This window comes from Leptodactylus fuscus, chromosome 1 (assembly GCF_031893055.1).
Source record: "Leptodactylus fuscus isolate aLepFus1 chromosome 1, aLepFus1.hap2, whole genome shotgun sequence".
NCBI classification, from domain to species: domain Eukaryota; kingdom Metazoa; phylum Chordata; class Amphibia; order Anura; family Leptodactylidae; genus Leptodactylus; species Leptodactylus fuscus.
The window spans coordinates 129,105,849-129,124,264 of record NC_134265.1 but is presented as its reverse complement, the minus strand read 5'-3'; the positions used below and the strand labels follow the sequence as shown (position 1 = coordinate 129,124,264).

Below are 18,416 nucleotides of genomic sequence, written 5' to 3'. Positions count from 1 at the left end.
TTTATCCCATAGCGCATACATTTGAAAATAATAATTTTGATTATGTCGCATATTTCTCTTCAGATATGACATTTTTGAACCAGAGTCTCGTTTCGAACTTTATCCTTTTGGGATTTCCAGTCTCAAAAAATATTCAACCATTTCTCTTTGTTGTATTTTTGACAATCTATCTAATGTGTATAGCTTGCAATATTCTTATAATGATAGTTTCTTACTGGGATCAGAAACTGCATGGTCCAATGTACTTTTTCATTAGCACGTTCTCATTTTTGGAGATTTGCTACAGTCCTATGAAAAAGTTTGGGCACCCCTATTAATCTTAATCATTTTTAGTTCTAAATATTTTGGTGTTTGCAACAGCCATTTCAGTTTGATATATCTAATAACTGATGGACACAGTAATATTTCAGGATTGAAATGAGGTTTATTGTACTAACAGAAAATGCGCAATATGCATTAAACCAAAATTTGACCGGTGCAAAAACATGGGCACCTCAACAGAAAAGTGACATTAATATTTAGTAGTAAAAGAGCTGCAGTAGGAGATGCAGTAGTAGTGTAGACGTAGGGTCCCAACCCAGTCAGATCATCAATAATGGAACGTCACACAATGGAATGTGCTTCAAAATCATGCAGTGTTTTAATAAGTGCTTCAAGTAGAGTATAAGGTGAAACGTTTTTCGGTGCATACAAGCACCTTCATCAGACTCTACATATAAGAAAAGGAAATATATACAGTGAGACAAAAATGCACATAATATACAATATATACAAAACATGTACAATACAAGGCCCAGATGTAAAAGGGCAGGGAATACAATGGTAGATTTCCAGATGCTGATATGGTGGATCAGGACATATCCAAATATTGGGAGATAGACACATGACTAGTGACGGGTGGTGAGGTATACTGAACTAAAGTTGGAACAAGCAATAATAGACTGTATAGACAGAAGTGATGTCGAATTCCTAAAGAACTGATAGTCCGGTTAAGGTAAAACATAATACAATCTGTGGTAATAGACAAGCATATAAGCAGTACCTTTCACTGAAGGATAAAGTAATACACACGGTTTTTCAACAGATGACCCCTGGGACAACTTGGATTCTGTCAATAAATAAGGTGGTACATCAAAACTGTAGGATCATTGGTGGCAGAGGTGAAAAAAAGGGGGCTATTAGCCGTACTAGTGGTTCTAGAACACGCTAGTGCATACATGATAGTAAATGACATAATGCTCGTTGTCCAGGTAACTTACCTCCGCTTGTTAGCCTGCAGGGTCCGCTTTGAATGATACAATTGGTGGTCAGTAGCAATACTATTAGAAGGACGCGGCACAGAAATAACAGCTGTAGCGCTGTGGAGAAAGGCGCGTACAGTCTGTGCCGGAGGTCCGGTATAAAACGGCCAAACGGCCAATCAGATGAGTGCCCCGGCGCACGCTCAGAGCGTGCGAATGATGCGGCCGTGTTCACGGAAGACCGCGCATGCCCAGTGCGGCGCAATATAGAAGGGCGATAGCCGGCACTGCGGCGCATGCGTGGAGGAGCCGAACTGCGTGTAGAGCGTCAGGAGGTGATGATCTTATGCAGAGTAAAACGGATAATGTAGAGTTGGTGGCCCCTAGTGGTCGGAGGCTAAGAGGACAGGTAATGAACCCAGCTACTGAGTAAATGACCAGCTGTGGAAGAAATAAGAAGTGATATACGTATAGAAAAGGCAGAGTAAGTAGAGAAAGAGTAGTGAAATGTGGACAAAACGAGAGAAGTAAAGAAATAGGGAAGTACATAAAGATAAAATTTAAGAAAAATAAACTAAATAGAGAATGAAAAAAAATAAAGATTTTGAAAAAAGAAGAGAAATAGAAAAAATAAAGAATTAGGTAAAAAATGAAAATAAGAATAAATATGAAGAATAAAAGATGAAAAATAAAAAATAAAAATAAAAAATAAAAATAAAAATTAAAAATTAAAATTAAAAAATAATAAATAAAAATGAAAAATGAAAAAAGGTGGAAGTTCTACTAAGACCGGGATATGCCAATTAAAATAAAAATGAAGATAAAAAGGATACTTTATGGTTGCGGACCCTGGAGGGTGGTTGCGGAGTGTCAACGAGCCTGTATGAAGGAGACAAGAACAATATCATGAGGCAAGTGAGAATATGCAGTGAACGGACATATAACTTGAATCAAATGAAGGCATTAAGATCGTAGTCGCGATTAAGACCCTTAGGTTCCAACGTCTGTAATCTGTGGATCCAAAAGGCTTCCTTTCTTTTAAGTAGAGTGATGCGATTGCCGCCCCTTCTAGGGGCTTCCACATGCTCCAACACTTGGAATTAATATTTAGTATATCCTCCTTTTGCAAAGATAACAGCCTCTAGTCGCTTCCTGTAGCTTTTAATCAGTTCCTGGATCCTGGATGAAGGTATTTTGGACTATTTCTTTCTACAAAACAATTCAAGTTCAGTTAAGTTTGATGGTCGCCGAACATGGACAGCCCGCTCTCAAATGATCTGAAAACAAAGATTGTTCAACATAGGATACAAAACGTTGTCTCAGAGATTTAACCTGTCAGTTTCCACTGTGAGGAACATAATAAGGAAATGGAAGACCACAGGGACAGTTCTTGTTAAGCCCAGAAGTGGCAGGCCAAGAAAAATATCAGAAAGGCAGAGAAGAAGAATGGTGAGAACAGTCAAGGACAATCCACAGACCACCTCCAAAGAGCTGCAGCATCATCTTGCTGCAGATGGTGTCACTGTGCATCAGTCAGCAATACAGCGCACTTTGCACAAGGAGAAGCTGTATGGGAGAGTGATGAGAAAGAAGCCGTTTCTGCACATACGCCACAAACAGAGTCGCCTGAGGTATGCAAGAGCACATTTGGAGAAGCCAACTTCATTTTGGAAACAAAGATTGAGTTGTTTGGTTATAAAAAAAAGGCGTTATGCATGGCGTCCAGAAAGAAACAGCATTCCAAGAAAAACACTTGCTACCCACTGTAAAATTTGGTGGAGGTTCCATCATGCTTTGGGGCTGTGTGGCCAATGCCGGCATCGGGAATCTTGTTAAAGTTGAGGGTCGCATGGATTCCACTCAGTATCAGCAGATTCTTGAGAATAATGTTCAAGAATCAGTGATGAAGTTGAAGTTACGTCGGGGATGGATATTTCAGCAAGACAATGATCCAAAACACTGCTCCAAATCGACTCAGGCATTCATGCAGAGGAACAATTACAATGTTCTGGAATGGCCATCCCAGTCCCCAGACCTGAATATCATTGAACATCTGTGGGATGATTTGAAGCGGGCTGTCCATGCTCGGCGACCATCTAACTTAACTGAACTTGAATTGTTTGTCCAAAATACCTTTATCCAGTATCCAGGAACTGATTAAAAGCTACAGGAAGTGACTAGAGGCTGTTATCTTTGCAAAAGGAGGATCTACTAAATATTAATGTCACTTTTCTGTTGAGGTGCCCATACTTTTGCACCGGTCAAATTTTGGTTTAATGCATATTGCACATTTTCTGTTAGTACAATAAACCTCATTTCAATCTTGAAATATTACTGTGTCCATCAGTTATTAGATATATCAAACTGAAATGGCTGTTGCAAATACCAAAATATTTAGAACTAAAAATGATTAAGATTAATAGGGGTGCCCAAACTTTTTCATAGGACTGTATGTATCAGTCACTGTGCCCAGATTGCTTAGAGATTTATTCGTTGATGATAAAATTATTCCTGTCCGATTTTGTGTTGCACAGTTTTATTTCCTTTTTGTGTTTGGCTCAGCTGAAAATTTCTTACTTTCCTCTATGGCATATGACCGGTACGTGGCCATTTGCAACCCCTTGCGATATAACAATATTATGACACATAGGGCTTGTATAGCTTTTGCTTTAGGATCTTGGATAGGGGGTTTCTTGGCCCCATTGATGCCACTCATATTTCTTTCAATGTCTTCTTTTTGTGGTTCTAGTACAATTGATCACTTCTACTGTGACTTTTCTCCATTACTTCACCACTTTTGTAACACTGAAGATATCGACGTGATGGAAACAGTTTTTTTCCTTTTAGCCTGCCTTGTCATATTAGGAAATCTTATTTTTATTAATACATCATATGGACTGGTAATATCTATTATTGCCAAAATACCTTCTCCACGAGGAAGGAGAAAAACGCTCTCTACATGTGGTTCTCATCTCACAGTTGTCTCCTTGTTTTATGGATCCATTATCTTCATGTATGTCAGATCTGACCACACGGCTCCAAGCCAAGTAGACAAGATAGTGTCGATGTTCTACTGTGTCATTACACCTACTTTGAACCCTATTATCTACGGTCTCAGGAATGAAGAAATAAAGCAAGCCCTAAAAAGAACAGTGAAAAAGATATTTTTTAAAAAGTCCACATTCGAATATTTCATTTACAAAAAAAAATTAAAATAAGACTCTCGAAACATAAATGTTAACTGAGATTGATCCCTGTTTCTTTTAAAACTTTCTGAAACTTTTGAACAACCTTAGATTTTTTGGCATCAAATAAATGTTATATTTTATTGACATTCTATCCCATTTGTATTAAATCCCTTGTTTATCTCACTGCTCTTTATCGGCATACAGTGTTGTACAGGTTCTTGTATAATACAGGTGTAACATTTTTGTCTGTTCGGGCCTTGGCACCATCATCTGGTCACATGCTTCGGCACAGGAGTCATGTTCAGTTGTTATCCTTTGCACCTGTTGTTGTAGCACAGCTGAGGATCCGTCGCTGTGTGTCTGTCCAGCTAGTGCTTTTGTTCCTTTGGCTACTAGGGAGTTAGCTTGGTGCTTTTGATTGAAATTCTTCCTGGCTATTCAAATCTAGGGTGGATTCCTTTAAAACAATTTTCATCCCACTCCCTAATGCTTGCTATTGCCTTTCTGTGTGTGCTGGCTCTATACTGTTTGCTGTTTGTATTTATATTTCTGACCCTTGGCTTTTCTTGTGACTGTTCTCTTGGATTCCGACTCTGTACCTCGTTGCTCAACTGGTTCCAACCCCTTGGCAAGCTTACATCCCTTTTTTTGTGTTCGACTTCTCTGTGTTCTGTGTTATCACTTTATCATAGGAAGGGACTATCATAGTAAGTTGACCCTTACTGCCTAAAGTAGATGAGGAAAATAGGCAGGAACTGGGGATGGGCTCAGTTTTAGGACTCATTGTCTTATCATTCCCTTCTCCCCAGGTTTCACCAGCAGCTACTGGAGAATTATTCATCTAGCAATTCCCCCATAGCAGGGAAGCTGAGGCTGATTGTCACTTAATTCAGACAGTTTCATCTTGGTCATTTTAAAACACAGAACAATATAATATGTCATAGCAAAGGTGAGGTTCTCTACTTGTATATGACAACAAGATGATTGTTTCTACCTGTATTATTTCCAGAGATATCATCAGTTGCAACAAATTTAAAACATTTACTTATAGATGTAGCACACTCAATTATGCCATATATATATTAATTATTATTATTAGAGATGAGCAAGTAGTACTCGATTGAGTAGGTGTTCGATCGAATACTACGGTATTCGAAATACTCATACTCGATCGAATACTACTAGCTGTTCGAAGTTAAGATTCGATGCAGAACCAGCGTTGATTGGCCGAATGCTATACATTGCCAATCAACGCTGGTTCTTCTCTTACCTTTAGAAGTCTTCTACCTGCGCAGCGTCCCCGCGTCCTCTTCCGGCTCTGCACTCACTCTGCTTAGGCATCGGGCCTGGGCAGAGCCGACTGCGCATGTCCGCGCTACAAGAAAATGTCCGCTTACACTGTAAGTGGCCATTGTAGCGCGGGCATGCGCAGTTGGCTCTGCCTAGGCCCGATGCCTAGCAGAGTGAATTCAAGGCCAGAAGAGGATGCGGGGACGTTGCGCAGAGAGAAGAATCCAGCTGGACCCTCACTCATGGACTTGGTAAGTAGAATTTGATCGAATGTTGTGTACCCCTGAAACGAGCATTTCCCCCCCATAGACTATAATGGGGTTCGAAACCCATTCGAACAGTCGAACAGTGTGCGGCTGTTCGAATCGGATTTTGAACCTTGAACATTCTAGTGTTCGCTCATCAATTGCATTTGAGGCTTGAGAAAGCGCACATAGTTGCGAGAAACGGCTGTTGCCTTCTTGCCATTTTGATGCTGTCTCTCCCTCCCTTTGAAAATTGCTTTTAAGATGTGAAACTTAAATAAAGAAGTCTTTTTATGAAGATGAGCCTTTATGTGGTGAGTGCCCTTCCAATTTTTCTATTTTTTCAACATTTTCACATTGTCTTGCTTCGGGTTGTGTAGCACCTCCACGGCTCTTTATCTTCAAGGTTATATCTTCAAGGTTACCTCCAGCCCACCAGGAAGCATAGCTTACAGATCCAGCAGTGCCATCCTATAGGTCTTTTTTGGTTCTAATAAAAGATGCTTAGAAATTGTTATGTTATGGGGTGTACAATTATTTGATCAAACACTGTTAGAGTCCTAGCAAGTCATCTAATGATGCTAATAATGTACGTTTTTAGCCTCAACCCACAAATAAACAGAATTGAAGAAATATGTGCTGATAAGAGAGTGCTACAATGCCTGATTCAAGTAAGCCATGTCTTAGGTTAGCTGCCTCTTCTATATTCTCTCTTATAGAATGTTCTATATTTGTGATCTGCAATAAAATTTATCTTTTTTTTAAACTAAGTAGTTTTTATTAAATTTTTGTCAGTTTCACAAAAGAAAAACAAACTGTCAAATAGCTATCCCCTATACCTTCCCACCCGCCCCCCATTGAGTATTCTCTTATAAGAGGCTGGAGTATCTAAATGTCATATTTTGCATAGACCATTATGATAACTCAGCAGAATGCGCACATTATCTACTCCGTCAACAACAACAATTACAATACTAAAATGAAGACATATAAAGATACTTCAGGGAAATTTCGCTAATCAAGGATAATGGTGAAAAAACAGACTTATCAAACCATAGATGACACTTGGTGTACAGATCATTTGCCATACATCATATCTTAATGCGTCTGAGTGAGATCAAATCCTCTCTACGGAGAAGGTATAAGTTGGACAACCTCTGGGCCTCTTTAATGAACACCCGTTGACTATATTCTTGTATATCTTGTTACTGATTGTCAGTGCCCCCCCATCTAGATTGGATCTGCATAGGGAATTATTTGAAATAGGTGTTCAATAAACAGCTATAATGGAAAGTAATGGCTCCCTAGTAGAGATGAGCAAACAGTAACATCTCTACTTCCTAGGTGTTTCCCATCAAGTTTATCTGATTTAATTTGTGCAGATCTACAAATTTTACAAACGTAACAATTTAGGTTGAAATTTCCCGGAATGTCCAGGAAGACAAACCAATCAATTTTTGGTGAAAGCAGTAGCAAAAATGGGGGTCAATAAAAGGGGCAATATACTGTGTAAGAACCAATTAATTGGGCAGTATACTGTATATGGACCAATAAAGGTGAAATGTATTCTGTGCGGTGCAATAAAGGGGGCAGTATACTGTATGGGGGCCACTAAAGGGAGCAATATACTCCGTGGGAACTAATAAAGGAGACATGCTGAATGGGGTCAACAAAATGGGTGATATATGTGTCAGGACCAAGAAAGGTGGCAATATACTGTATGGGAGTTAATAAAAGGGGCAGTATCCTGTATGGGTGCCAATAAATAGGGAAATATACTCTGTAAGGTACAATAAAGGGGGCAGTATACTATATGGGGGCCAGTATACTGTATGGGGGCCACCATACTCTGTGGGGATCAATAAAGGAGCAGATATAGTGTGTGAGGGCCAGTAAAGGTGGTGTTATACTGTGTGGGAGTATGGTTTGCCCCCTCCCCATAGATACACTCCCTGCTCCATGTTCTCCCCTTACCCCCATGAACCTGCAGATGCCCCTGACTGGAGTTTTAAATAGCACATGAGTATAAATAGTATCTATATACCTGGAAGAGTAATCATTTTGAAATCAGGACTAGTATTTTAAAAGTTATTTCATGTTTAACTTTACATTAAATGAAACAAGCCCTCCCCCAATTACTTTATACCCTAATAATAATTTACATATAGGGAGCTTTACTAAAATAAATGCACCAAAATTCTGACTTAACTTGAGCCAATAATCTTGCATACATACTTTGAAGCACCTTTTTAGGGTATAAAGCTCATTTTATATTGTGTTCTCCCATGGTTTAAAATATGTGTCAGGAAAGCACCCAAACACGTTTGTTAAATGGACCTATAAGCCCCCATTATACCATTGTAGGCTGAAAGATTGTCGGACTGTTTTATTTCATACAGTGACATTTTAAAAAAATATACCATTCAGTATACTTTTTTAAACCAATTTTTTTTAGATCTCTAAAAGTAAAGGATGCCACTATTATAAAAAAAATAAAACACAAATCAAAACACATCAGCAAAAAAGTGTAGCAGAAAACAAAAAGACTCCATCCTAAAAGAACAATTCCGGAACATCTTCTCTTATTACTCAGTCCTGAGCCGTTCACCAGTTTTTGATTCTGAATACTACACTGCTCCAAAAAATTAGGAAACACTCAAATAACACATCCTAGATCTGAATGAATGAAATATTCTCAATGAATACTTTGTTCTGTACAAAGTTGGGTTTGACGACAACAAAATCACACAAAAATCATCAATGGAAATAAAATTTCTTAACCAATGGAGGCCTGGATTTGGAGTCCCCCCAAATTAAAGTGGAAAAACACACTACAGGCTGATCCAACTTTGATGTAATGTCCTTAAAACATGTAAAAATGAGGCTCAGTAGTGTGTGTGGCCTCCATGTGCCTGTATGACCTCCCTACAACACCTGGGGATGCTCCTGATGAGGTTGCAGAAGGTCTCCTGAGGGATCTCCCCCCAGACCTGGACTTAAGCTTTTACCAACTCCTGGACAGTCTGTGGTGCAATGTGACGTTGGTGGATGGAGCGAGACATGATGTCCCAGATGTGCTCAATCGGATTCAGGTCTGGGGAACGGGCGGGCCAGTCCATAGCTTCAATGCCTTCATCTTGCAGGATCTGCTGACACACTCCAGCCACATGAGGTCTGGCATTGTCCTGCATTAGGAGGAACCCATGGCACAAGCATATGGTCTCACAAGTATTCAATGAGAATATTTCATTCATGCAGATCTAGGATATGTTATTTGAGTGTTCCCTTTATTTTTTTGAGCAGTGTAGTAACTCAGTTGACCCCTGGCCAATACCATTCTGCTTGCCAAAGGGTTGTGTTCCAAAACAGTCAGGACTTATTGGAAGGTGTCACAGTGTATAGTGTTACACCCCCAAAACTGGCAACACCCAGTTGTAAATGTATTTATACATTTGTAGGAGGAATAACTGAGGAATGGCAAAAGGTAGATCTCTAATAAATTATTACAATTATTTGATCAAACACTGTTAGAGTCATAGCAGGTCATCTAATGATGCCAATGATGTACGTTTTAAGCCTCAACTCACAAATAAACAGAATTGAAGAAATATGCGCTGATAAAAGAGTGCTACAATGCCCTGATTCTAGTAAGCCATGTTTCATGGTAACTGCATCTTCTACTATTAGACAAATGTAAATTACATCTATCTGTAACTCATATTTAAATATATATTTTTAACAGCTGTCAGTATTTTTCCAATTGTTATTGGAAGATCTCCCTATGGGCAAATCCCTCAGAGACATTAACAAAGTAATTATAAGTAGCTATTGGAGGCATTAGAAGTAGGGAGACCGGAGAACTCCTCGACTCCAAGACTTTCTGCAGACTTGCTATTAAGACGAATCCAACAATCCATAAAATCAGACTCTGACGTGCTATAATGTAACAGGTATCTATCATATAGTTCACAACTTAAAGAGGAAAAAGGGATTCCATTTTCTTTTACTTTGCATTTTTATTATCACTTTGTACTTTTCCAAAGCCTTTCAAAAACTTTTTTCTTTATTTTCTTATATTTTCTAATATTTAATATTCCTTTAAATATATTAGAGAACTGGAGAAATTATTAGAGGGAAGGAAGTGGAAAGAGTTATACGATTTTTTTGGACTGTTTTTTATTTTTACGGCATTTACTGTATGGTAAAAATGACATATGACAGGTTACCTTTATGCTGCAGGTCAGTACAATTTCAGTGATTCCAAATTTATATAGTTTTTGTTGTGTTTAAAAATAACACTAAAAGTTTCTTTGTTTTGCATTATTTTGACACCAAAATTTTTTATACTTCCATAAAAAGCTGTAGTTTATATTTACACCATTTTGGAGCATTGTTAACTTTTTGATGACTTTATTAATTGTGTCTGGAAGCTAAACTGACAGAAAAATTATTTAAGCACTTAGATTTTTTTTCCACTTTGGTTTTCCCCATATAAGATCAATACTTTTATATTTTAATAGCTTAAGCATTTTCAGACCTGGGGATAACAATGATACATTTTACTTTATTTTTTGCTGAGTATAGTTTCATGCTCACTGACCAGGGCCAATGAAGAGGGGTGGGTGGTGGTGGATTAAAAAGGGTTGGAGGAAAAGTGGCAGGCAGATTAGTCTTGAGCTTAAAATCCTATAAACATGTCTGTTTGGCTGAGGGTCCATTCACACGGAGTAAATGTGTGCTCATTTTGGCAAAATGCATGTGTAAAAAATATACGTGCAGAAATAAGACTCCCATTGACTTCAATTACATTTTTTTACACGTGTAAAAAAACACATAAAAAAACACGTCAAAATACATGTGTAAAATGTCACTGAAGTCAATGGGAGTCTTATTTTTACACATGTATTTTGCCAAAATGAGCGCGTATTTACTCCGTGTGAATGGACCCTAATATTGAGGATGCAGATCTAGAGATAGTATCACTACAAAAATTATTGGTAAGTAGCTGAAGGAGGAAAGGAAATAGGAGTGCAGCAAAGTATAGATAGATGCTGGTGGCAGGGGACAGACAGGGTCATCTGCCACCAAGACTGTAAATGCTGAACAATGTGTTGTCTTCTTAGTACTTGTGTTTTACATATAGTTTAGATGTCACACCCCTTTAGCTTGAACATTGCTGCAACAATGCTATAGCTGATAACAAATACCATTAAAAAAGTAAAGTAGAAGTTTATTGCAACTTTTAAGTGTGACTGTTAAGAGTCCAGTTAGTATCTCCTACACCTGTAATGCAGTTTGCAGACAGATTGCTCAAAAAGACAGGAACAAGTAGGTGTAACGTCTCTGCCTGTTCAGGTCACTGCGCCACATTCTGCTCGCATGCTGAGGTGCAGGAGGCGTGTTGAGTTTGATTCCTTGCTTAGAGTTTTTGGTTGCACTATGTGGACACAGCTCTATTTCTGTAATTGAATTTCCACTACACCCATCTCCTTCACCTTGTTTGCCTCTGTTCATGAGATGGTTAATTCTAGTCTTGCCATGTGACTGACAGCCTGTCTTCCAATCAAGCCTAGGGCAGGTCTTTGGCTTCCTATATACAGGCCATCAGCCCACATAGACGTGCTGGCTATTGACTTTGTCCCTGCTATGCTTCTCTTCTACTATTATATTACTGACTTCCGACCTCTGGCTTTCTTTATTGACTATTCTGTGGATTTTGATTTGGCACTGCATAACTCAACTGTTACCGAACCCTGGCTTGCTCACCTCCCTGTGTGTTGTTTGTCTTGTCTGCGTTTTGTGTTTCACGTATATAGGTAGGACCCGTCGCCCAGTTGCTGCCTATTACATAGGATAGGACCAGGCAAGCAGGAAGGGACAGTGGGGGGTTTCAGCTTAGGGCTCACTGTCTCTTGTGCCCTTTCCCAGGGTTTCCAGCAGCTACTGGGGAATTGCTGTCCTGGCACTTCCCTAACAGTAGGGCTTTTTTTGTAGGGTAAGCCTGGGTACTGCCCTTGTAAGGACAGGAGTCAAATTATGCCCCAGGGTGAGGAACCTATGGCATAATAGGAACAGTGTACATTTGCCTCAATATACCAACTTTGCCTATGGCATAATAGGAACAGTGTACATTTGCCTCAATATCCCAACTATGCTACCACCCGGTCTTATCCCCTTGTCTGGTAAGCTTGAATCATTTTTTCCTTTATATTGCAGGCTCTTTGGGACTCATGTGTGATATATTTGCCCCTGTATCTAAGATCCTTTGTCACCAGGTTTTGCAGATTAGTCTGTATATGATTATAGGCCTATATTAATACAATGTCTGTTGTATTTGGAGCTTTTTAAAATTTTGAATGAAATGTTAAGTTTTAGCACTGCATGCATACCCTTGTGTGCTATTATATGCAGGATTTTGGTCAGCTGGGAAATTATGTGTAATCAAAGTTTATTAAGGTTTTTTTTTAAGCAATAAAAAACAAGGAAGGGGAACAAAAGAAATAAAATGAAAAGGAACACAATATAAACAAAACAAAGCTACAAGGCACGCAGGGCTCACCAATGAACAAAAGGCCAGGGGAGGACCCCTCCAGCAGTTTAAGGCATGATACACAGACAATAGTATGAGGGCCTAGGAATGCGAGATCATGAAACAAATAATATCAGGTAAGAATATGAAACAAACAAATAAGAAAATTCACAGGGGAGACAAAGACCAAGAAGAAGGGGGAGGAAAAGGGGAAGAGAAAACATCGGGAAGAGGGTAAGACCACCAGCAATCTTCGAGGAGGGAAGCAAAAAAAGAAAGTTCCTCCAATCAGGAGAAAAAGGAAGAAAATTCTGACAGTTCCTGAAACACCACCCAGGGCTGCCAAAAAGCATCAAATTTGTAGGGATCTGGGGAATCTTCCGCAACCAGGGCTTCCATTCTCCTTATGAGGAGAAGCTCCTGTAAAAATTCATCCAGGGAGGGCAGCCAGGAAATTATGACTTGGTTTCTTCTCTATTTATGCTGGTATGGTGGGCTCGAAAAACAGCCAGCAGCCAGGATACACATCAGTACCAATGACAAAGTAAGTGAAAGATAAGCAAGATTTTAGAAAACTAAGAAAGAAGCTAGAAGTCTACAAACTCCAAGAAAGTGTTTTGAGAAATACTGCCAGTGACATAAGCCTAACTAGAAAGCAGTGGATGTAGGACTTACCCTTGGTACACATCTGCCACGCATTTGCAAGCGGTGTGTAGTGAAAACACATTGGCCCCATAGACTATATGGGGTGCAGGTTGTACCCAATGAGAAATGGATTGGAATGGGTTTAGTCAATTTAAAAGTGGTTTGGGCTAAATTTGCCATGACCTGCCAACATTTTGTCCCTCTTTCTCTCCTTTAAAAGTTGGGAGGTATGGTTATGTGCTAGCAAATAATGTATCTGGCCGATATATCTAACATTGCTTTTATATAATAGGTACATTCAAATAGGAATTCTATTACATTTGGAAGCCAATGGAAGCAATTCAGATATGAGAAATCAGATTGGTTGCACTTTTCATTTGACATCATCATCATCAGCGGCGTAACTAGGAATGGCGGGGCCCCGTGGTGAACTTTTGACATGGGGCCCCCCAAACCGACGCCGAAGACCTCGACCGACCCCCTCCTCCGCACTCTATTATGTCCCTTAGTAGCCCTGCACACAGTATTATGTCCATTAGTTGCCCCTGCACACAGTATTATGTCTCTTAGTGGCCCCTGCACACAGCATTATCCCCAATAGTGGCCCCTGCACACAGTATTATCCCCATAGTGGCCCCTGCACACAGTATTATCCCCCATAGTGGCCCCTGCACACAGTATTATCCCCCATAGTGTCCACTGCACACAGTATTATCCCCCATAGTGTCACCTGCACACAGTATTATCCCCAATAGTGTCCCCTGCACACAGTATTATCCCCATAGTGGCCCCTGCACACAGTATTATGTCCCTTAGTGGCTCCTGCACACAGTATTATCCCCCATAGTGGCCCCTACACACAGTATTATTCCCAATAGTGTCCCCTGGACACACAGTATTATCCCCAATAGTGTCTCCTGCACACACTATTATCCCCCATAGTGGCCCCTGCACACAGTATTATGTCCCTTAGTGGCCCCTGCGCACAGTATTATCCCCCATAGTGTCCCCTGCACACAGTATTATCCCCCATAGTGGCCCCTGCACACAGTATTATCCCCAATAGTGTCCCCTGCACACAGTATTAACTCCAATAGTGGCCCCTGCACACAGTATTATGTCCCTTAGTGGCCCCTGCACACAGTATTATCCCCCATAGTGTCCCCTGCACACAGTATTATCCCCCATAGTGGCCCCTGCACACAGTATTATCCCCCATAGTGTCCCCTGCACACAGTATTATCCCCCATAGTGGCCCCTGCACACAGTATTATCCCCAATAGTGTCCCCTTCACACAGTATTAACCCCAATAGTGTCCCCTGCACACAGTATTATCCCCCATATTGGCCCCTGCACACAGTATTATCCCCAATAGTGTCCCCTGTATACAGTATTATGTCCCACTGTGGACACCCATAAACAATTATTATACTCTGGGGTCTTTTCAGACCCCAGAGTATAATAATCGGAGACCCGGGGGAATAAAAACATAAAAAAAACAGAAACAGTTGCTTACCTGTCCCCCGGCTCCTATGCTGTCGGCCGCCGCTCTTGTCCTGCTTTAATAACGTCGGACGTTACATGACCCGGGAAGCAGGCCCGGGTTATGTGACGTCAGAGACGTCAGACACGAATGACGGAGGCCTGGCAGGATCGTGGAGAGGTAACAGTATATTTAGGTTCCCTTACCTCTCCCGGTCCGCCGATCAAAGACCTGCAAAGACCCTCGAGTATAATGATAGTGTTTGTGGGGCCCGCAGTGTCACTTGCCGATCCCGGCCCAGCCAGGATCGGCAAGTGAATAGGGCCCGTAACGGCCTATTTAAAAAAAAACCCCAAAAAACGCAGCGGTAGCGGCTGTCACCGGGCCCCCTAATGGCCCGGGCCCTGTGGCAGCCGCCTCCGCTGCCTCTACGATAGTTACGCCACTGATCAGCAGATTTCAGGCTTTGCATAATACATTCTCAACATAAACATTGTAGGACACATGGTAGGACACACACTTTGTGTAAGAACAGAAACAGCATCAAACAATTTTAGCAACGTATACCAAATCTATTACGGGAGGCACTGGAAGAATTTTGGTGCATTTTCTGCATGGCGTTATAAAAAAAAAAATCAAAAAGCCCTGCAGATTCTTAGGTACTCAACAATGTCATGAAATCCAAAATTATTTTTAAACATGTACATTTTTAAAGTCACTTTTTATTTATTTCACCAAACTTGTGTATCTATCCTTCTAGGTATAGATGATGGTGCTGAATATTTCACAGATCACAGAGTTCACTCTTCTTGGATTCCCTCTTCCTACGAACATAAAAGTTATCGTTTTTACCTTAGTTCTGATGTCCTACGTTATTACATTGGCAGCTAACTTCCTCATAATAACTGTAGTCAGGAAAAATTCCTGCCTCTATACTCCTATGTACATATTTCTTTCCAACTTCTCGCTAATGGAAATCGGATGCACCACTGTCATCGTCCCTAAAATGCTGGCGGATCTTCTTAGCGTACAAAGTAATATCTCCTTCTATGAATGCATAATTCAGTTTTATTTAATTTCATTGTCTGGCTGTATGGCAAACATACTTCTTGCCATGATGGGTTATGACCGCTACTTGTCCATCTGCCATCCTTTACGTTATACATCCATAATGACTCACAACTTGTGTTACACCATGACACTCACATCATGGATAACCAGTTCTCTCATGCCACTTTTACCCACAATTTTTGTGTCAAAATTGTATTTTTGTAGAAAAAAAGTTATTGATCACTTTTTCTGTGATTTTGGATCCCTTGTAAAATTATCCTGTTCTGATAGCACTCTGGCTATGAAATGCTTTTTTGGTCAGGCCTGGATTATAATCTTAACCTGCTTTTCTGCAACAATAATCTCATATTTGTTTATAATATCAACAATTTTGAAGATCCAGACGAATAATGGTCGAGAAAAAGCTTTCTCTACTTGTGTGTCGCATCTGTCCGTGGTTGGTATTTTTTATGGTGCTATTATTTTCATGTATGTGAGACCCTCAGCTAATACATCCAGTTATGACAAAATAGTATCAGTCTTTTATTCCGTGGTGACTCCTTTACTAAATCCTATTATTTACAGCCTTCGAAATAAGAATATTAAAACTGCCTTAAAAATACTATTTATAAAAGAAAGACCCCTTTAATGAGACAAGACAATAAGGATATCTTAATGAATACTGCTAGTAGAACATGCTTTCATAAATGAATAGTACAGGTAAATATTTGATAAAAATGTTATATATGAAAAATGTTTCTTTCTCCTCTTATCAAACTGTTTTCCTCCCCCTTCCCTTCAACTGTAATCTTATCGCTAATAAATTCAGTCATTCGTACCTAACTTCACACATACCCTACAGATTAAGAGTAGCAGTACCAAAAATGATCTTTCTCATTGAGTGTAGCAGAGTTTAGCAGCAGAGTTGTAGTCTCCACTAGAGACATATAGATCCACATAGATTCTATGTTAGACATAACTTCTAGAAGGAAAGAGGAAAGAAACCTGATGACTGGAGAAAGAGGCATTTCTCTTTAATATGATGTATATCAATATTTCTTATATTCACCTCTATTATACATTTACAAAAGGATGTTTTACATTTAAGATAAACTGCAAAGCTGGGGCCCTAGGTTACGAAAACGCAATAGAAAAGTGCTGTGTTTTACATTACCTGCAAAGTGGATGGGATTCTGACTAATCCCATGCACACATTGCAGAAAAAATCCTGCAGCAGAAACGCTACATTTTTGAAAATCACAGAATGTCAATTATACAGTATGTACGGAAACACTGGCGTTTTCTCTACAGGTATAATAGGAGCAGAAAGTCTGCAGAGAAAAGCTCTGTGAACGTTCTGTGAAAAACACGCCTGTAGAATACCTTTTATCTCACTTGATAAATCTGTTTATGTACAGCAGAGGTTCCCAAACTTTTTTTTCTCATAGACCACTTTCAAAATTTTCCTGGTTTCGGTGCACCCCCTGCTGCTACATTTCTACCATATTCCCAAAACTCAGCAAAAAATGTGAAGATTAGATCTATCGATGGAAATTTGCGTCACGGCTGAGACCCCTGTACCACTTTGGGAATCACTGAAGTACAGTCTTCCATTACCCATGGAAAACCAAATCTTTTCTTAGAAATGTACATTGTGTTGTTATTCCTTATAGAAATTTATGAGTATATTGGGTGATAAAATTCCCTGACAAAGCACTCTCAGCACTGACCAGACAATGTCCAGTGTATGGACACCCCCTTGTGAAAAGTGGAATAGTAACATTCACTTGGAAATTTATTCATAAATAATATCAGAAATAAAATAAGGAATATCACAAAAAATGGCATAACACAGAGTTCTAACAAAAGATGCTCCAGAATTCTTATTTTATGGGGAATACAAATATTTGTTACAAAAAACTTCAGGAGTGATAACAAGTCTTTAGGACCAGTCAGTTTTGGGCCCTTTTTAAAAGACATTTTTTGTGTATTCATATTTAGTAGTATTACAACCCATAAATATTTATTTTATTTGGCAGATACATGCTTATTTGGGATGAGTTGTATTTTTCAATGGCACCACTTGTGGGTACATAAAACTTATTAATTATTTTTTATTATTACTTTCTGTGATGCTGAGGTGGAAATTCAGTAATTCCACTATTGGCTTTTTGTGTATTTAATTTTGTGTTGCATGGCGGAAATGACATTTTATTTATTTTCTGGCATGGTACAATTACAGTGATATTAACACTTTTTATGTTTTACAACTTTTTCACAATAAAAACATTTTGAAAAATTATTTTTGTGTTGTTGGTTTAATTTTTTTCTCAGTCGTGCGTTTAGTGACACAGCCTCTTTAAATGTAAGGTAAGTGATGGTATGGAGAATATCTACCATAGGTAGTGAAATGCTGCATAATGTACTTTAAAGTAAAGTGTGAGAAGGTGAAAGGCAAAGTGCTGGAATCACGTTATATCAGCCCCAGACTCCTGACTTATGCGTGGGTCATAGGCTCATTATTGGGCCATAAAAGCCCGCTGAGCCTCCACTTCAGGGCAGATCTTGGGAGGAAAAGAAGTGACTGGGTCTGTCCTGTTACCCTGAATCTGGTGAGACCAATTTTTGTGCTTGTGTGTTTTTTTGTGTGGCTGATAGTAAGCCACACATACAGTTAGGTTATAACTTCTGATTAGTTAGTCTCTCGGACGAGCAGGAATTTTTCATATTTGCCTGAAGTTAAG

The 18,416-nt window shown here is 39.5% G+C and overlaps 1 protein-coding gene across 1 annotated transcript; it reads left to right on the top strand.

Moving 5' to 3' along the window:
* The first annotated feature begins 15,391 nt into the window (after positions 1-15,391).
* Positions 15,392-16,321, top strand: LOC142203538 (olfactory receptor 6B9-like). The gene has a single exon (XM_075274419.1). The coding sequence runs from the start codon at positions 15,392-15,394 to the stop codon at positions 16,319-16,321; it is 930 nt and encodes a 309-aa protein (XP_075130520.1).
* The last annotated feature ends 2,095 nt before the right edge of the window (positions 16,322-18,416 follow it).

Coding starts and splice junctions, on each gene's coding strand:
- LOC142203538 (XM_075274419.1), top strand. CDS start 15,392: ATGGTGCTGAATATTTCACAGATCACAGAGTTCACTCTTCTTGGATTC.